Raw genomic sequence first — 19,068 nt, 5'->3', positions numbered from 1 at the left:
CTTCAGGGACGTCAGAAGGTTTGAAGACCTTGCAGAATTGAGTTGTTAACAGAAATTTTCAGAACTCAAGGAATCATCTGAGAACTTTTCCCACTAGCTTGTTTAAAGTTGGTATCGACATCCTGGCGAAGTTTTGAAATCCATTTTCATCTTCATATCGCAGCTCTAGATGGACAAGATGAGCCAGATCTCTACCGGTGTTCCTCCTGAGCAACCATTTCCTACTCCACAAAGTTCACCTTCTTTTTCTCATTTTATTTAAAATAATAAAAGCAAATACGTCTGCCGAAACTAGAGCAATTTTCCGGTAATTCATGATGGAAGTATTTACTTTTGATTTCTGATACAGTTTTGTTTTGAAATCTAAATTGACAGTTCTTTCGACATATGCAAGCAGTGTGAACACCAGCAAACAGGGGGGGGGGGAGGTGTTCGACAAAGTGTGTCGAAAGTAAATTCGAGCAGATTTTTCATTATGGCGGTGGTCAAAATCAGACCAAGAAATCAGATAGTCTAAACGGACCTTAAGAAATTTTAGACATGTGAAACCATGATTTATTCTGTCTTGATCTTCCAAACAGAGTTGGACTCAAACATATTATCAAAATAATATTTTGTTTTTGAAAACATATTGTTATCAAATTTTGATATATCAATATCATATATTTGATATCATAGTATAGACAGGTTTCTTTCTTGTATTTATATTCTTGGATTAACACAAATACCAAAAAAGAATGTAATATTGAATGACGTAATGCATGTTACTGTATGAATAACTAATGTGATTGCAAAAACCAAATACAGTATTACACCCATGGATATAATTTCTTTTCGCAAATTATGTGTAGGATAAATGCACCAATAGTGGAGGTACTTTAGTGTAATATGTTACTATGGTGGCTTATAGAGTCTCCCTAAGCCGCTATAGAAGTACATTGTACTAACGTACCTCCACTATTGATTGTACAAATTAATATTAAACAACCTATGTGCATCTGTTCTGCTGTAATATTCAATAACTTTTTTGCTCTGCCGACTTATAAGTACCAACGCCCAAGTTTGAACAATCGAAAATAACATAAATCAATAAGTACATAAAAGGGATTCCAGATGGATAAATAGATAAAATAATAATGTGTATAATTTGTATGCACCTGGAATTTTTTCATCTGACCTGGAAAAACCTGGAAAACTCAGGGAATTTGATTCCTTAGATTGAGTAGACACCCTGTGCTCATTCACTGGCCCGCGGACCACATGCGGCCCACCGACTGAGTTTGTGCAGCCCGCAGAATTCTTCCAGCCATTCCACATTGCCATTGAAACTTTTATCAAATTAAGATTCCCTTGGATTTCATATCAGAGTTCTTTTGGAACTCTCTTGGGAACTTCTTCTTTTTTTCTTTTTTTGTTTATTAATTTATTTGGTGTGGCTAAACCGAATTAACTTTATAGACCGGAGACGAACCAGCCCAGGGCTGAAAGTCTCCTTTTTTTTTTTCTTTGGTTTGTTTTTTCCGTTGATCTTGTTTTCCGTGCTGAGCACCAATGCTACCGACGTGCCAGGAAGGCAGCTCCCACACCTGGACCCTACCTATCGACCCATCAACTCATGAACCGGGGACCAACGGCTTTACTTCCCATCCGAAGGAAGGCGTGATCAGAGATGTTATGCCTCAGAACATCCCGGCGGCGCCGACTGGGATTGAACCAGTGGCGTCGCGTAACCTCACTTTTTACCTGTTCAACAACTTTGAAAACGTTATTTAGGGTCATATTCAAAATCAGTTTCAAAAGGCATAGGATATTCTAGTTTCACTGATTTCTATCAATTGGAACAAATATTGTTTTGTTTGTTTACGTTTTGAGAGTTGTTGAACAGGTAGATTGAGGTTAGGGTGACGCCACTGGATTGAACCCAGGCCTGCTGGGGTGAGAGGTAATCACACTTACCACTACACCACCGGCGCCGTTAATGAAAGTCTCCTTAATAAAGATAAAAAAAAACTTTCCACAGCCGAGGATTCTTGTTCTCTATTCAATACATCTATAGTCAAAAGGTACAACACAATTAACATTTCTAGATAGAGCTGGAATTATGGCGTAACAGCTTTTGTAAACAATGACTTCTCTTAAAGATTTCTAGGAATTCAAGGCGCGCCTACGCAATCCAATACAACTATCGGGTAGAGGAAGTCTTTCTCTACTCGATGATGATGTTGATTTGCGTGGGCGAGCCTTGATTTTGTAGAAATCCTTGAGAGAAGTCATTGTTTACAAAAGCTGTTACGCCCTAATTCCAGCTCTATCTAGATTTTATCTTCCGCTATCCAATCAGCCTCCTCCACCAGAACGGGAGCCGCTTCCAGTGGTTTCATTGTATGGTAGATTAACCAACGGCGGGGGTCAGAGCGCTTCCATTGCAGCAATGGACGTAAAACGCGGTCAGCACTCACACATTCATCACGAAACGGTTGCCTTCCTAAGTCGACGACGCATCGACTAAAAGAACTGCTGATGAAGAACAATGAGGAGGACTACACAATGGTTGCGGCCGAGTAAACAGACGATCGCGTGACACACATTGAGAGTGGTCTGCTTCTGTCGACAGCCAAGTGAACACTGAAAACCTTCTTCTTTTTCATCCTCAGAATTAATTCAGGATTTTTTTCAAAACTTATCTCGAATTACATGTTAACATGTTACATATCGGTTACAACAACCAGGTTGTATAGTTACTTGCTACAGCAGCTTCCACGCATAAATATCTCGGTTGTCAATGTTGTCTAATTTAATATAACCTAACACGAACACAGCCAAGCACCTCCATAATTTGTCTTGTCTATTTGATATATGTTTCACATCGCTGATGCGTCACACATACAGCACATACATGCAGCATTTAAGGGGCAAGATGATTCAGAAAACATCGGATCTGTTTAAATCAAAGAATCCAATAAATGGATGAAAAGTGAACCGTACCGAAGCAACACACATATTCTATAGCAGTTTATATAACCTTCGTATACCTGGTTTTGGTTGTATATAAATTTACTCAACATAATTCCATGAAGATCATCATCGGCGGTTGTTACACTAAAGTTGTAGTTAAATATAAATGAAAAATCGCAGTTAGTTGCATTAAAATGTTGTAACATTTTTTTAGAACTAAATTCAATCAACCCAAATGCAATGCACAACACAACCTACTGTTATAGCCCATGTACTATCCCCCGTGATTGCAGTATGCCTAAGCACGAAATGCAAACACTACCGGTGTTCAGGGTTTGTTCCCATTTTTTTTCCAATTTAATTTTCCGACGGAAAAGCACCCATCCGTGATGGATTGTACACGACCGGTTCGATCGACCGGTTGTTGGATTCGTTCATTCATTCCGGTATGCTTCACGAAAGGGGGGCCGCACGAACGAAGGTGATGCATTGCAGCCAGAGACGGTATAGGGAAGATCGAAGGAACGAGGGGGGGGGGGGGGGGGGGAGGGGACGATAATTGCTTCATGCAGTCGGCACATGAACGACGTGCGTTTGTTTACACTATTATTCGCTGGGTTGAAGTATGCAAATAATGGAGGAAAATTCGTTTTTTTTCTGAACGGGTAGTGTGTATATTGAGTATACATATATGCGGATAATCCACAACTGGTTTTGGTTCTTATTTTAAAAGGCAGAACCCGACGAAATTATGTTTTAATAGGGTGCAATAATAAATAGATTGTCGGTGTCTGGAACAAATGTTCGATGAAGGTTAGTTATTGGGGAAATATCTGTTTCGGGTGCGATTTTCAAGTCTCAATTAACTTACGTGTGAATTTAATGGATAAAGGATGTTCTCTTTCCCCTCTGCTTGGTACAACGGAGGGTTATGTCGATTGCGATAGCTCTATAGAAGGGTAACTGTGTCAAGCGATGTTCTTTTAAATAGAACAATTTAGGATTGCAATAAATCAAATAAAATCATCGTTAATTCTTCACGCACCTAAACCCGACTGATAACTGATGACGCGGTTTAGTTTCTATCGTTTCGTGACATCTGTAGAAACTCGTTTGTGTGTTCCGACTTGTTTCACTTTAACTCTAGACTGCAACTGTCATATCATGTTTCATCCTGCAGTCATTTGCCAGCACCCTCCAACACTCTTGCTTATTTATACCCGATCCTTTCGCTTGCCCCCCCCCCCCTTCCTCCCCACTCACTTTATTCGATTTGTGATTACAGGAGAGAATCCGTCCCGCGAAATGTTTCAGCCGTTTTCTGATTGATTTGACTTATGGTTTATTTTGTTTGTTTGATTTTCGCCTGACGGGTCCATTTTGCCGCGTCAACTAGTCTCTGATGAACAGATTGTGTCAATATTTAATTTATCAACTTGTTTCTTTTCTCTCTCTTTTTCTGCTGCTTTGTGCATTCCTGGATTCATGTTTTGTTATCGATATAAACTGCAATTTGTCGAACGTTCGACTTGCCTTCTTCTCGAAACTGTGTATGCGTGTCGTGTGTCAATCGGTGGACCCCCTCGCCTCGTCAACTGCTGGATAATCAAAAACTAACACATTTTACAACAACAACAACAACAACTACTACTACTTCTTCTTCTGACAACAACATCAACAACAACCATACTCTTCAGCACACAAACTGCAACAGCAACAGACACAGGAAACTAGGAAAAAAGGGAAACTGAAAGACATATTCTCGTCAGATAAGGGTTAGTTTCAGGTTTAATCATCAACACTAATCGAACATTTTAGCCTTTGCCGTCTATATAGTTGAGCGCAGTTACTCCAGTAGTAGAACAATTACAATTAAACTCGTTACAGTTTGGGTGTACTCGGAATTATGGAATTACATACTGCTAACAAGTTCCGACTGCAACCATTCTACATGTTAGCCAGTAGTGCCTCTCTCTCTCTCTCACACTCACTTACTCCTTTCGCTCTGTTCCCTGTTAATTGTGTTTTGTTGAGCTTGAATATTGTCTCTATCTCCCTTTCTCTTTCCTTTTTTTTTGTCTTTCCTTAACTGTCTCAAACTGGCCGAATCACTGTGTTCGCTCGCTTGCCATATGTTGCCTCCTTTCCTTGAAAGGATATGGGTTTTGCGGTTGGAAAAATTGCCGCCCATCTAATGAATGTTTGTTTCCATTTTTCCGTAGAAGCTAGTTTCGTCCAAGTTGTTATTAATTTTGTTTAATATTTTATGGTTTTCCGTTCGTAGTAAATTAACCTCTCGGTGAAGTTGTATTTTTTTATCTTGTTTAGTTATTCATCGTTTTTTTCTGAAAGAAAATAATAAATAAATAAAAATATATTTAACTCAAAATTATTGCATAAATATAAAATAAAAACTATGTTTATTGGTAAATCCATCTTAGGCGTAAAAATTACAAAATCATTCCCGAAATAAAAAGTCAAAATCAAGTCCTCCCAAGAAAAATTTCAATCTTCATTGTGGTTACAAAGCAATTTTCGAGTCTAAATCATATTACTAATATGACTTGAAGAATTTAATACGTATTCGTACACTGTACTAGGTTTAAACCCAAAATCAGGGTAGCAATGGTTCTCCATAATCTTATAATCCGTCATCATTACATCATTAGTTTGGGATTCTGAAATTTATGTTAATTCCAAGAAATATCTATGTTCAAGATCTGAAGTTTGGAATGTTGGAATGATCACGCGTATCTGGATCCTAGATCAAAGTATCAGATCAAACGATAATTCAAGGTGGCCAGCGAACCGGAAAAATCTGTAAATATCCGGGAATTTAAAAACTAAACGGGAAAAACGGAAAAAATACCCCGGAAATTCAATGGGAGAACTTGGGAAAAATCAATATGCTCAACAGACGGTCACCTTAACTATAGGTTGTATTTTTATGGATGTAGGTACATTATTATTTGATCGATGATTTGTTTTCTATCAATATTATATTTTCAGAATATCACAGAATTATCCTTAAACTTCCCAGAAACTTCCGTTGGAAATATTGAAAGTCCTTGAAATTCTCGTATGAGTTCCCTTAAAAAGTTTCGTAAGAGTTTCCTTGGAATATTTCTTAAAATTCCTTTGTAACTTTTGCAAGGATTAGATTCTTTTGAACTCAAAACTCTCCGCAGAAATCTCTTGTATTCCTCTTTTGTATTTTCTTGAAACTTTTCTTAAATGCTTTTCAATTTTCCTCAATTTTTTAGTAAACCATATTCAAGCTATGATTCGTTTGGTATTTTTCTCGGAATTCTTTTGGAATTATTTTCTGAGTGTTCCTCAGTATTCCTATTACATTATCCTCATAGTACCTTTTATTTTCCGCTTAGGGGAAGACGGGGCAAGATGGCCACACTAAGGTTGTTAATGTACATTCAATCATCGTCTACCCTAGATCTTTCATGTCTGTTCTAGAACCTACGCATTGATAAAATTTTGGATTTTTAAATAATAAATTCAAAAAGTAACCATGAGTTCGAAGATCTGCTTATTAATCTATCCAGAAGTTCCTATTTTTTTCTCTAAATAATGTTGAAACTTACGGTAATGGGACATCCTATAACATCTCTAAACTAATCGCTGAACTTCTCTAGACTTACATGAAGTTTTCTTTCCCCCATGACAATGTTCCCTAAATTATCAAGAAGCTCTCAGAAGGTCTTGAACGTTCCAACAGTTTTCCTAATATTGATGGGATTTCCGTCAAAACCCCCCATTTTTGAAGATGCTAATTTCAAATAACAGACTGTAGTGGTAATTTTTATACGATAGATGGAGTAGATGAAAGCATAGAGTTGATAGTTCCGTTAGAGTACGGCAGTGTGAAGATTGTATATAGATATTAGAATAGCGAACTAGGACAACTTTTAAGGAAGGTACAAATCGGTTTTTTCATCTCTCTTTACCAAACTCCCCCTTTGGAGAGGGATGGTGAAGGGTGTCCCCCCCCCGCCACCACTGGCAAAAAGAGATGAAAACCGACCCGTTCAAGTACCAACTGTGTGTTTGGTAAAGAGAGATGAAAAAACCGATTTGTACCTTCCTTAAAAGTTGTCCTAGTTCGCTATTCTAATATCTATATACAATCTTCACACTGCCGTACTCTAACGGAACTATCAACTCTATGCTTTCATCTACTCCATCTATGGTATAAAAATTACCACTACAGTCTGTTATTTGAAATTAGCATCTTCAACTATGTAAATCGTTGACTTCACGTAGAAGTAATACTAAAAACATATAGTCAAAGCCCCCATTTTTGCTGAATTTTTTTTAAACATTCCTGAGATTTTTAGAATTATCTATAATTTTCCCGGTAATTAATTGAAGAAACTGGTTTGAATATCTCTGATCATCCTTCAAATACTCTGAACATTCTAAAACAGAATGAAAGTGCCTAAAAATCTAAAAACTTCTCTAAAGTTCTCAGGACTTCTCTGAAAATCTGAGAACTTTGCTGAGGATATTCTGAGCTTCTCTGATGTTCTTGAAGCTGCCCGGAAGTTTGTGCAGTTCTTCGGCAATACCTTAACCTATTATCGTCAGTGGGTAAACAACGTCCTTGAGAGCTCAATGTTGGTATGTAGATACATTGTGTTTGAGAGCATCTATTGGCCAAATTTGAGTGCTCTAGGACATTGTTTACCCCCTGACGATAATAGGTTAAGGTATTGCCGAAGTCAACATTTCCCCTACACCAGAAAAATTTCCCTGAACATTTCTGGACTTCTGTTGTTCCCAAAATATGTATGAAGTTTTCTAAATTTCTCAGTACTTCTATGGACTTAAGTTTCTCGAACTTTTCCTAGAATGTATGGAGCTATTGTGAATTTCTAAAAATTGTCCTTTACAGATATTTAAACTGAAGTTATTGGGACTGCCCTTAGGATCTCTGAGCTTGTCTGAAGATCTCAAGAACTAGCTTGTTTGAGGTTCTTGGAATTTATATAAAGTATCCACAAGTTCTATGGACTTCTTGACTTCCCTGACGATCGAAGAACTTCTTAAACGTTCCTGCAGTTTCCATGAAGAGGTGTTGGAATCATCTTGAAGTTCTCGAAGCTTCCTTGAGGTGTCTAAAATGTTTAAGAAGATCTCAGACTTTACCTTCTGGTCAGATTTTACCCGCAGTTTGTCCAAGAATTTTTCCCGAAATCCCGAGTATTTCCTTCCATTCCTCAGAACTTATTTGAAGTTCTTAAAAAATATGTAGACCACTTTGAAGCTCTCTAATCCATCCTGAAGTTCTCGTTATTCTTCTGATGATGTTTCTGAAACTTCAGAAATTTGCACCGATTTTCTTTTAACGAGCCCGATATTTCCTAAAAATAAATTATAATTTGAACAGCTTGAAATTTCTCGCTATTTTTTAAATTTTAGCATCCCTAAAATTCTCAAAATATATTTGATACTCTCGGAACTTTTCTGAAGTTCTCGCAATTTTCCTGTTATTCGTGGAACTATTTTGAAGTTCTCAGAACAGCCACAAAGTGCAAAGTGGGAACCTTAAAATCTTCTGACAAATTACTGAAATGTTCCTGATTTTAATGGAACAGTTTTTGACATTTTCCGGTAATTCATAGAAAAGCCCTGGGACCATTGGAACCTAACATAAAGAATCTTAAAACATTCCCAAAGTTCAATGTTTTTGGAGTTATCGGAAGTTCCTTAAAATTCTCGGAATTATCTTCAAATTCTCAAAACTATGTTTTGCAATTTTTCTGATGTTAAGGAGATGCTTAAAGACCCGAAAACAGCGGTTTTTTCTATAAATATTGGAAATAGATCTAAAATTCCTAAATACACTCAGGTCTTTTTTACACGGGGGATATGGTCCGTGTAAAAAAAACCTACGAGATTTTGATTTTTCGCATGCTTAAATGTTTAAAAAAAATCGGATTTTGATGCCATTTGTAATTAAAGCATGATATGGTCCATATAGACATATTTTAAAAATTTCTGTATTTACACCAAAATTTTTGATTTTTTTTAAGTATGCCATTCGATTACAAATAGCTTGAAACGGATAATGTGATTGGAATCAAGTCGATAGGTTGTATCGTTGTCGAGAAATCGTTAAAAACGTACCGTGTAAATCGTGGAAAACCGTGGAAAAAAACCGTGTAAAAAAAACCGCGTAAAAAAACCGTGTAAAAAAGACTTCAGTGTATAAGGTTTTTTTTTATAAAATTTTAAATTCAGGGCTGGTAGCAGGTCACTTTTTAGTGACTTAGTCACTATTTTCGAGCTAGTCACTTTTTTCATCAAAAGGTCACTAAATACACTATTCCTTAAAATTTTGTCACTAAAGTAACTTTTTTACGACCAATGTTGAGAGTAAAAAAAAAATACTTTAAAAACTCACATCAAATCATAGATTTATTTGGTAACAAATGTGTTTTAGAAAGATTAATTAAAAATCAGTGTAAATTCTGACGGACAAGAAAAGTTGCAAACAGACAGAAATGTTAACTGTAAATTGATGTTGAAGAAATCACTAATATTTTGATTCTTTTGATTTCGAATTGGTTACAGACCTATCACAAATTGTCAGAGGTTTAGAATAAACTTCTAGATCCAATACCCTAGGCTAGTTTCCTTCGAGATCTTGGAAGTTTTCCAAGCCTAAAATGTCAAAAAATAGTCTAGGAAAGTTTTCAAAGGTCAGAAATTTGAATAATCTGTGACACCTGGTAGCTTTAGCATTTGTCCAAACACCAAGAAAAAATCATGTCACAGAATCAGGAGTTCCTTTTTAAGTTCATTAAATTGTATTGCATTTTTTCGTACTAATAATCCGGTACTACGAAAACAAATTTCCAGGTCCAGGTTTTAGAAAAACAAAATATGTCCATGATCTTAACATATTCTCTATGTTTCAGAAGCATTTAAATTGTTCAAGAACTGTTAACTTACATTCTCTATATGTACAAAATATAGAAAATTATTTCAGGCCTTACAATTTTCTCAATTTGGTTGTCTTAGAGTGCTAATCGCTAATCGCATCGCTTTATCTGTATCCTAGATATTTAAAATTGACTGTCCTAAAATTGTCAAAATTTGTCTAAATCTTTGAATTTGAACATGTTTCTCTGTACCTCAATTTTGCGATCTAATAATCAATGTGTGATTTGGATCCAATATCAACTTAGTAAATAAGTTGTTTAAAAAAATTCATACCTATTTTTTGAGAACAATGGGATCCTTAAACCGTTCGTTTTATTTTTTAGAAACAAGAAAAATGCGCATGATGGTTTTGTGAGTTTATAAAATTTCTCGAGTGGCAATCGCAATCAACGGAAGATTGAAACCATATCTTTCTGATCAATCAATGTTACTATTGGTCACATTTTTTTATTGTTTAAAAGTCACTATTTAGTCACTATTATCGTTATTTTAGTCACTAAAGTCACTACTATTAAATCACATACTCACTACCAGCCCTGAAATTTAAAAAAAAAAAACGCAAGCCTGACGATTGTTTAGATTCAAATGATTAAATTAAAAAGATAAAGAGACTAAAACAAAATTATGGTTTTATTAATCCGTGAAGTTTACGATTTTCAGAGTCGGTTGGAAATGCTATCTAACATGGAGCTTTAGTGTGATAATTTATTAGCTAGAGAAAGGTCTGAAGAGGGTAGATTGATAGTTCCGCTAGAGTACGGCAGTATGAACATTGAACAGAAGTTGAAAATGAGCGAAGGGCCATTAATGAGACAGTACTAGTCAAAGGCACACTTTTTTACCTAATTCATACATCAATGGATGAGGAGCCTTGAAGTATTTCAATTTACAGGCAAGTAGTGATGAAAGATAGCTAGAACTATTCCACAGTCGCAGACAGTATATCAGCAAGTCAATCGCGCACTTTTTTTTTATAAATTCGTTTAGAAAGCTTGAGTTTGAAGAAAAAGTTGAGATGTGTTTTGAACTAGGATGAATTTACAGGAAAGAACTTCGATGAGAATTGAGCATAATCCAAAGGTTATTCCGAAGAGAACTCTTAGGCAATTCTGGAAAGTATTATATTTTTACGTCGATTTTTCCTTTTAATTCTACTACTTTGGTATCACTTTCACTAATTCACTTCACTCTTTACTTTCACTATCACTCTGAACTATAACAGATACGTATTTCGTTTACTACTTGCAAACTTCTTCAGTGTCTAGTCAATAGACTTAAAGAAAAAGCATTGACTAAACACTGATGAAGTTTGCAAGTAGTAAACGAAATACGTATTTGTTATAATAGTTCAAAGTGATAGTGAAATTAAAAAGTGAAAGTGAATTAGTCAAAATGAAAGTGATATCAAACGTAGTATAATTAAAATGTAAAATCGACGTAAAAGGTATGCAATTACTCTACTGAAACACTCATCAATCAATTTAGATTTTGGAAAGTATTATTAAGGAATTCCGAGGAGACTAGACAGTAATTCTGAACAGAATTTGAAAGGCTTTGCTAGGAAAACTTCAAGAAAATACTTGGGCAATTTAAAGGTATTTATAAGTAGAATTACATGTCCAATTTTAAGAGAATTCCAAGGAGGAAAGGTATAGGAGAATTAAAAAATTAAATTTAAAATCTCTGAGAAGAACTCAAACTGAATTCGAAGAAGAATTCTAAAAAAATATTACAAACTCCACAACTCCAAATAAATTCTTACAAGAGTTCCAACGCAATGCTGACAAGAACTTCGTATGAATTCTGACAATAATGAATTCTGACAGAATTGTGAAAAGAATTCAAAAGGAATTTGTACATATCTGAAGTTGATTCGATTCCAAAGGAATCTTAAAGATCATTTAATATTTTCGACAGCATCAAGGAGAGGTTATTTCGCAGTCGATTTGAGTTAAAATCCATCAGAATGAAACAAATATTTGTAACGGAATTTTAGGAAAATTTAAAGAAATTGTGATACACATTATAACGGGAATTAAATGAAAAATTCAAGAGAAACTTTGAAAAAATTTACAAGGAATTTTGAAATTATGTGAGGATGAAAAAGAAGAAGTTTCAAAAAGAATTCCAAAAGAACTCTGAAATGAAATCCAAGCGAATCTTAATTTGATAAACGTTCCATCGAAGACATCATATCAAGAAGACTGGCAACTCTTCCATTTTCTCATACAAACGCTATGAGACAGGTACAATCACGTCATCTGCCGCCCAAAGGTAAATGCTTCAAACGAATTTGATAGCAAAGATTACATCCTCAGAAGAAAGGTTTGTGTATTTGCTCATTTTTCTATGCGTTGCTTCCACCTTCACCCAAGCGCAGCGCTATTGCATCTGTCGCTTGGATTCTGGCAAAATTGACAGTCTTCTTGATTTGTTGTCTTCGGTTCCATACATTCCACAGGCTGAAAGCATTCAGCGGGCCGCATGTAGCCTGTGGACCATCGTATGAGCGCCACTGCACAGTGGTCCAGAATGCAGATTTAGGTGGAATGATATGTTTTGAGCCTGAAATTGAAACTTTAGACTAAAAGTCTCTTCTACCGAGTTGTTCCTTATAGTTAGGCCCTCATTTTTATGACAATGAATTCTAGGGTGGTTCTTATTATCATTAAAATTATAAATCTAACTTTTTTTTGTTTAAAGAAATTAAGGTATACATTCTTCGGCAAAGTTATAGCTGAGCTAATTTCAAGCAACTTAGTTTAAAAAAACTTTTTTGTATCTTTTAAATTGACCGATTAGAGCTATTTTCTTGAATTGAGTTAGAGTGTCTCTAAAAAAACAGTTGTTTTGCTCTAGTTTTCTTATTTCTAGTTTCTCAGCAAAGGTGTCTTCAAATAACGTTACCCAATTATAGTAAAAAATATGAATATATTCACATTGATTTTATACGAGTTTAAAAATAACATATCTCCAATTTTTTTCATAATATTGAGAATAACATACGTCCTTGCAAATGCCGTTAAAAAAACCGTTTTTTTTTTGTTTGCCCCAAACATAGATATTAACATTTGAAAAGGGTACATTTTTTGTAGAAAAACGTCAATAACACTTGATTGGCAAAAGATATTGACAAACTTTGTGCAGCATAAATTTGCGACTTCTAAAGATCTAAAAGTTATTTCAAGACACCTTTGCTGAGAAATTTGAAATAAGAAAACTAGAGTAAAACAACTGTTTTTTTAGGGAAACCCTAACTCAATTCAAGAAAATAGCTCTAAATCGGTCAATTTAAGAGACACAAAAAAGTTTTTTTTTAAACTAAGTTGCTTGAAACTAGCTCAGCTATAACTTTGCCGAAAATGTATACCTTAATTTCTACAAACAAAAAAGTTAGATTTATAATTTTAATGATAATAAGAACCACCCTAGAATTCATTGCCATAAAAATGAGGGCCAACTTTGTAGAAGAAACTTCTAGTCTAAAGTTTCAATTTCAGGCTCTAAACATATCATTCCACCTAAATCTGCATTCTGGACCACTGTGCAGTGGCATAGAGTATCATTGTGCTTGTCACACAATATACTAATTCATACATTGGTATTCGCATCGAAAGCTCTCAAGTAATAACTGTGTAAGTGCATTTAGAACACTAAGTTGAGAGCACGCAACAAGTTAATATGCGATAAACAATAAGCTTGAAATGCGAAGAAGAAGAAATAAGTAGACCAAATCTTTACACCAACAATGTTTCATTGGAATCTGAAAAGCTGCTGCCAACTCCATAGTCGAGTTGGTGTGAAATTAGTAATTTATAACTTTGACTTTGATGTCTGTGCAAGGGAAGTTCGTGCTTGCAACCGATATACCGAATGCCACTTCCCCATTCCAGGGTGTCCATCCAACCGGGAAATCCGGGAAATAACCGGGAATTCGGATTTACGGGAAAACCCAAATTGCACCGGGAAAGATCATACATGCTCATCATGCTCATCCCAAGTAACAATTTTGACTTTATATTAGTTTTGTAGGCCATAATTTGTTCTTGAAGCATTCTTTAAAATTGTAATGTTACTTGGAATCAATCAACTTTATAGCACATACATCATTGCTTACAACTTTCGTATTATTATTTTCTTTCACTCGCAATCTGTTCGCGCCCGGATCAAGCGGTGATTTTGTCGTTGTTCCTACTGCGCTAGCTAAATTTATTTAATTTCATATATTGTGGTGTCATTGGAATGCATATGGTGTCATATGGTGTCATTGCTTGAATTCTTTTGCCACAGTTTTCCGAGTAAAGCAGTTCTAGTATAAACACTAAGAGAGACATATCCTGTTACGAAGCTACTTCAAGATAGAGAAACAGATTCATGCCGTCTCAAACTCCTTGCAAACTCCGATCATGCTTAGCATGCAAATGTTCGACTCCGGACATTGAGATAAATTAAACATTAATTTCTGCACTTTGTGCTAACCAGATACCAAGATTAGGACATCTTTGAATACCGAGGTTAGTCTGTAAAACATAAACATCTGCATCTCATGAGTTCAAATCTCACCCTGATAAAGCAAGAATGACCCGAGAGCGTGAAAATTACTATAAATAAAAAAAATAGTTTACCTCTGTTAAGATTCTATTAAGATTATTTGAAAAACCATCATTGGAGTTTCCTTGCATTTCTCTTCTCAATTCCAATCCCCAATTGAGAAAAACATATTTTGAGCTTACTACATATTACATACTGTATTCTTTAGGGTCAACAGTTAAGCGAAATAATAATCTATGCTTCAAGTAAGGATTTGGGTTTTATTATGCGATAAAACTTGTGATGGTACTTGGGGTATTTTGCCATACTTAATTGTTTCAATTAAACTGGAAAAAACCGAAAAAAAGGTTTTAAAAAAATGAACTCTGGTTCCGATATCTCTTCGTCATCTTGCAAGTTTTCCAAGCCTAAGATGTTGAAAAATGGTCTAGGAAACTTTCCAAGCGCTAGAGATTTTTTCAAAGACCTGAATTTTGATAAATCTTTGAAGGCCGTAGCTTCAGTTTCGACAAACTAATAAATTTCCAAGCCCATCAATTTGTATTTTCTACAAGTCCGGAATCAACAAATTTCCAATCCCAGATTTTAGATAAATTATATGTTGAAAATCATGAAATCTTTTCTATATTTTAGAAATATTAAATTTTTCTCGGACTGTGAACTTACATTCTAACATATCGTAAATTATTCTATGCTTTCTTAATTTACTTCAATTAATGATCGCGAATTACTAAGTACCAACATTAAACAAAAAAACGTCCAATATCTCTTAAATGTAGACCAGAATCTTACAACTTTTTTGAAGATCGAGATTTTTCCGGAAAATTTTCCTCGTTCCAGAATAATGATAATTATTGATACGATCTAGAACACTTGTCTAGGTTCCAGAGATATGAAAATGTGTCTATGTTTGAAGTTTTACAGAAGTTTCTATATTCGAGATCTTTAACTGTTTGCTTGTCTTAAAATTGACAAATTTGAGGAAGACGTTGAACATTTTTCTCTGTGCCTCAATTTTTTTTCAATTTCAAGAATTCCTAATAAATTTCTATGTCCAATCTTTCACATCCCGAAATTCAACCAATTCGCGATCTGAATCTAAATTCAACTTATTCAACGGTTGGTTTCCAAAAAATCGTGGCAGAAAAATGAGTACTGTGTGGGAAATGGAGGTAACAAATTAACATATTGATAATCCAATTAATACTGATTTTACGAAAACAAATTCATAAGATGCTTCAACCATTTGTTTTATTTTAAAAAGAGCTTGTAAAATGCTCATGGTAGTTTGGGAATTTATAATATTTGCCAAAGCGGATCGCATATCTTTAATATCTTTCCGATCAATAAATGTCACTATTGGTCACTTTTTTTTATTGTTTTAGAGTCACTATTTGGCCATTTTTTTTTCGTTATTGTAGTCAATACTATTGCATAAAATACCCACTTCCAGCCCTGCATATTGTAGAGGAATTCTGCTGACAAAATTTTATTATTATCTCTAAAGGGTTATTTTTGAACGAATTTTTTTGTCAAGGTAGAGTTTTTTTTAATAACCGGGAATTGAAAAAAGAAATTTTAATGGACACCCTGCCATTCGATTACAGCATGGTTATGACTGTCAGCATAGGTATTTAAAAATGCCGTCCTTGTTAGGGAAGCGACAACGGCTGCTATTTTCCTATGCAATCTAGGTCTCACCTCAACAATTGATCGAGCTCGTTTCCGTTACGAGCTCGTTACGCGGTCTATCTGAGTGCGTAAAATTAAATGCCATATTATTAGGGTCAGCTTTTTAATGCAGAATACAATGACTGCAACCATGGAGGGAAGCTAGAATAAGAGTTTGTGCTCTTGGAAAACGTAAGGAAATGAAAATATTGTTTAAATAGATACAAATCAGTGAAATTAGAAGATTCTGTGCAAATTGGAACCGATTTGGATGTAAATATGGCTATAAATTGCTGTTTTAATTCCAGAGAACAGGTAGAAAGTGAGGTTACGCGACGCCACGATTGCATTGAATAGCTTCCTTGGCGCATTATTGCAGTAATTCTATCGTATTTTGTTGGCCAATATAACGATAAACATGACAACCCGTAACAATCACTGATAATACCAATGAAGAGTCAAAATGATAATATTTATTGCACGTGTTTTTTGGTGATTTGTTCTTTATCCACCGCAATGGTGCTACTTGACTAGACAACATTTACAATCTATCCATCAAACAATGCTTATCCGTTCTAAGCAACAGTAAATTCAACACCTGAGACCAAGAAGCATCCACTCAATTTTCATACTTTTAATGGATTCATAATCCGATTTTCTCACCAACCGACGACGACGACGGAAGGTTTCCATTCAGTATGGAGACATCGTCGTCTTTCTACTGGTAATGGTGAAAGAATTGCTTTTTTATACCCTACGCACTTTGAACGAAAGACCATTAACTACAGTGACGACGACGACGAAGACAACAGGTGTAATACTATTACGCAAAAATATTGACGCTCATCGTCGTCGTCCGTTCGTCTCGTCGTCTGATTTCACTAAGTCACTACATATACCACTACCGCCTAAATGCGCTCAGTGTATCGCCGTTCCCGGTAATCCTATTAAATGTAATCGTTTCACAAACCCGACAAAGTGTTCGGCCTACGTGTATTGTAGTAGCTGCCATGTCAAAATGTGATTACGTGCGACTATAATGGCTCCAAAGTGATTGCCGGACGATTTTCCTCCAGGATCGACTTAATTGGTGAAGGTTCCTTTTTGCTTGCGACACCGACGTCACCGTCACAGCCGTAATCAAGGTCGATTACCACCACCGACCGCGCCGGGGTCCGACATCAGAGTCAATTGTGTGTAACGTAATATTTATGAGTATGCCGGTTTGACGTGCCGACGGAAACCTACGTCTACTCTGAACCTAGAGCCTGCGAAGTGGAGGCAATTTTCAAACCAGAAACGGATCCTCAAGATTTGCGTCAAGAGCTGTCGTTTTAACGATAATGGCCCTACCTTAGGAAATTTTTCTCAGAAGAAGCCAATGGACTTGCTGTTCAAGTGGAAGTTCCAATTTTCAATGCCGTAAATGTCATTCATTAAAAAATTTTGCGTCCGCTTTTTCGTTCTCGATAGAAAGAGGGTGGGGCGGATCACTGTTGTTAATTATAGAGGGTATTTATCTTTTTTGGGTCGCATTTGCGTTCATGTCCTTTTGAGTGTCCTTTGTACTAGTGCCTCTATGAGTAAGCTATCCATTGTTAACTTTTTCATTGTTTCCTTCTCCTTGTTGAGTTGAGTTTTGGTATTCCGTTAGCGCTACTTTAAACGTGTTCTGTAGGGATCGAATTGGTTGAATCGTTCAGAGCTAGAGTAAGAGTTAGAGTAGTTGTTCGTATTTATGTGCTTAGATGCATTGCATTCATGTATTCTAAATATTTCTCTTTTTCTTACAGGTGAGTTACACTTGAATTATTCGTACGAATTACTGGTGCGTAACGCAGATCGGACAACGGTCCGGTTGGTTTAAAGGTGGTAAGTGGTTTAACATAGATTTCCGGGACAATTTGAGTTTACTCCATCAATTTCTCACATTCGGCCCAAAGGCCTAACACCGTAGTCCACGATACTCCGTATGACTTTGTGATTGATCTTTGTAATTTGATGTGTCGCTTCAGGGAGTTTGGATCATGTTAGAAGCTAGTATGTTTTGTGTGTTCTTTGGTAATCTGGGTAGCAGTGTTCGGAAAATCATTCTCAAATCGCATTCATTGAGCCTCCGTGAGAGAATGAACTCGCGTGCGAGAATGTGGCAAATAAATCTCACGCTTGAGATTCTCATGCATTTTCACGCACTCACACTCACTACTGATAGCATGCCTTTGTATCTTGTAATACTTTCCCATCCACAATAGTAATAACAGAGAATAACTCCAAAATATAAAGCAATGAATCTTTGAAACTGAAAACTCATCGGTGATTTTTACGCTGCTGAATTTTGCAAGGCAAAACTCATTAGGCGAATAAACTCACGCATTAGATTTGAGTTTTTGAGTTTTTTCGAACACTGCTGGGTACTTTCATTCCATTGTTCCAAGCGTTGCCAACTTTTAGTTCGAAGTAACTATGATAGCGATCTAAACGCTTACTACAGTTTTGGGACGAGCAGAGGTTCTAAGAATTAGTTTATAAATTACGGATTTTTTAGGGAGAGCATAAATAAAACCTTCCTCATTAGTTGTTCAACAAGGACCAATTTCTTAATATTCGAGTGATAGGGCAAATGGCTCTAATGTTGGCCTATGAATCTAAACTTGGGCCTATCGCTAAAAATCAGCTATTTATCAATTTTATCTAGATGAACGCGTCATTGGAACGGTACTAATGGATATTTTTGGCCACTATTAAAAATTTAGTCGATTGTTGAGTTTATGGATGGGCCCAAATTAGGGGCATTTAGGCCGATATTACATCCATTTCCCCTATATCATAAGAAGCTGCTCATTTTACACACTAGCATCAAATTTGAGCGCTATGAAAGTTTTGAACTTTGCATAAATGTCGATGCAATCATCAAACCTTATGACCTTT

The 19,068-nt window shown here is 35.8% G+C and overlaps 1 protein-coding gene across 7 annotated transcripts in view; it reads left to right on the top strand.

The window, feature by feature from the left end:
* LOC135710101 (serine/threonine-protein phosphatase PP1-beta catalytic subunit) overlaps positions 1-19,068 on the top strand; it is a 204,401-nt gene that overhangs the window by 83,119 nt on the left and 102,214 nt on the right. For 6 of the 7 annotated variants that reach the window (XM_065232579.1, XM_065232580.1, XM_065232578.1 and 3 more), the window contains exon 3: positions 4,653-4,730. The exons of the other annotated variant lie outside the window; for it this stretch is intronic. In XM_065232579.1, coding sequence (XP_065088651.1) covers positions 4,653-4,730 — 78 coding nt within the window. The remainder of the gene's footprint in view (positions 1-4,652; positions 4,731-19,068) is intronic. 7 annotated transcript variants of the gene reach the window in all.

This window comes from Ochlerotatus camptorhynchus, unplaced genomic scaffold (genome assembly GCF_037179485.1).
Source record: "Ochlerotatus camptorhynchus isolate MF236.1 unplaced genomic scaffold, CSIRO-AGI_Acam_v1.1 ptg000370l, whole genome shotgun sequence".
Classification (NCBI taxonomy): domain Eukaryota; kingdom Metazoa; phylum Arthropoda; class Insecta; order Diptera; family Culicidae; genus Ochlerotatus; species Ochlerotatus camptorhynchus.
This window is presented reverse-complemented; position numbering and strand designations above follow the sequence as displayed.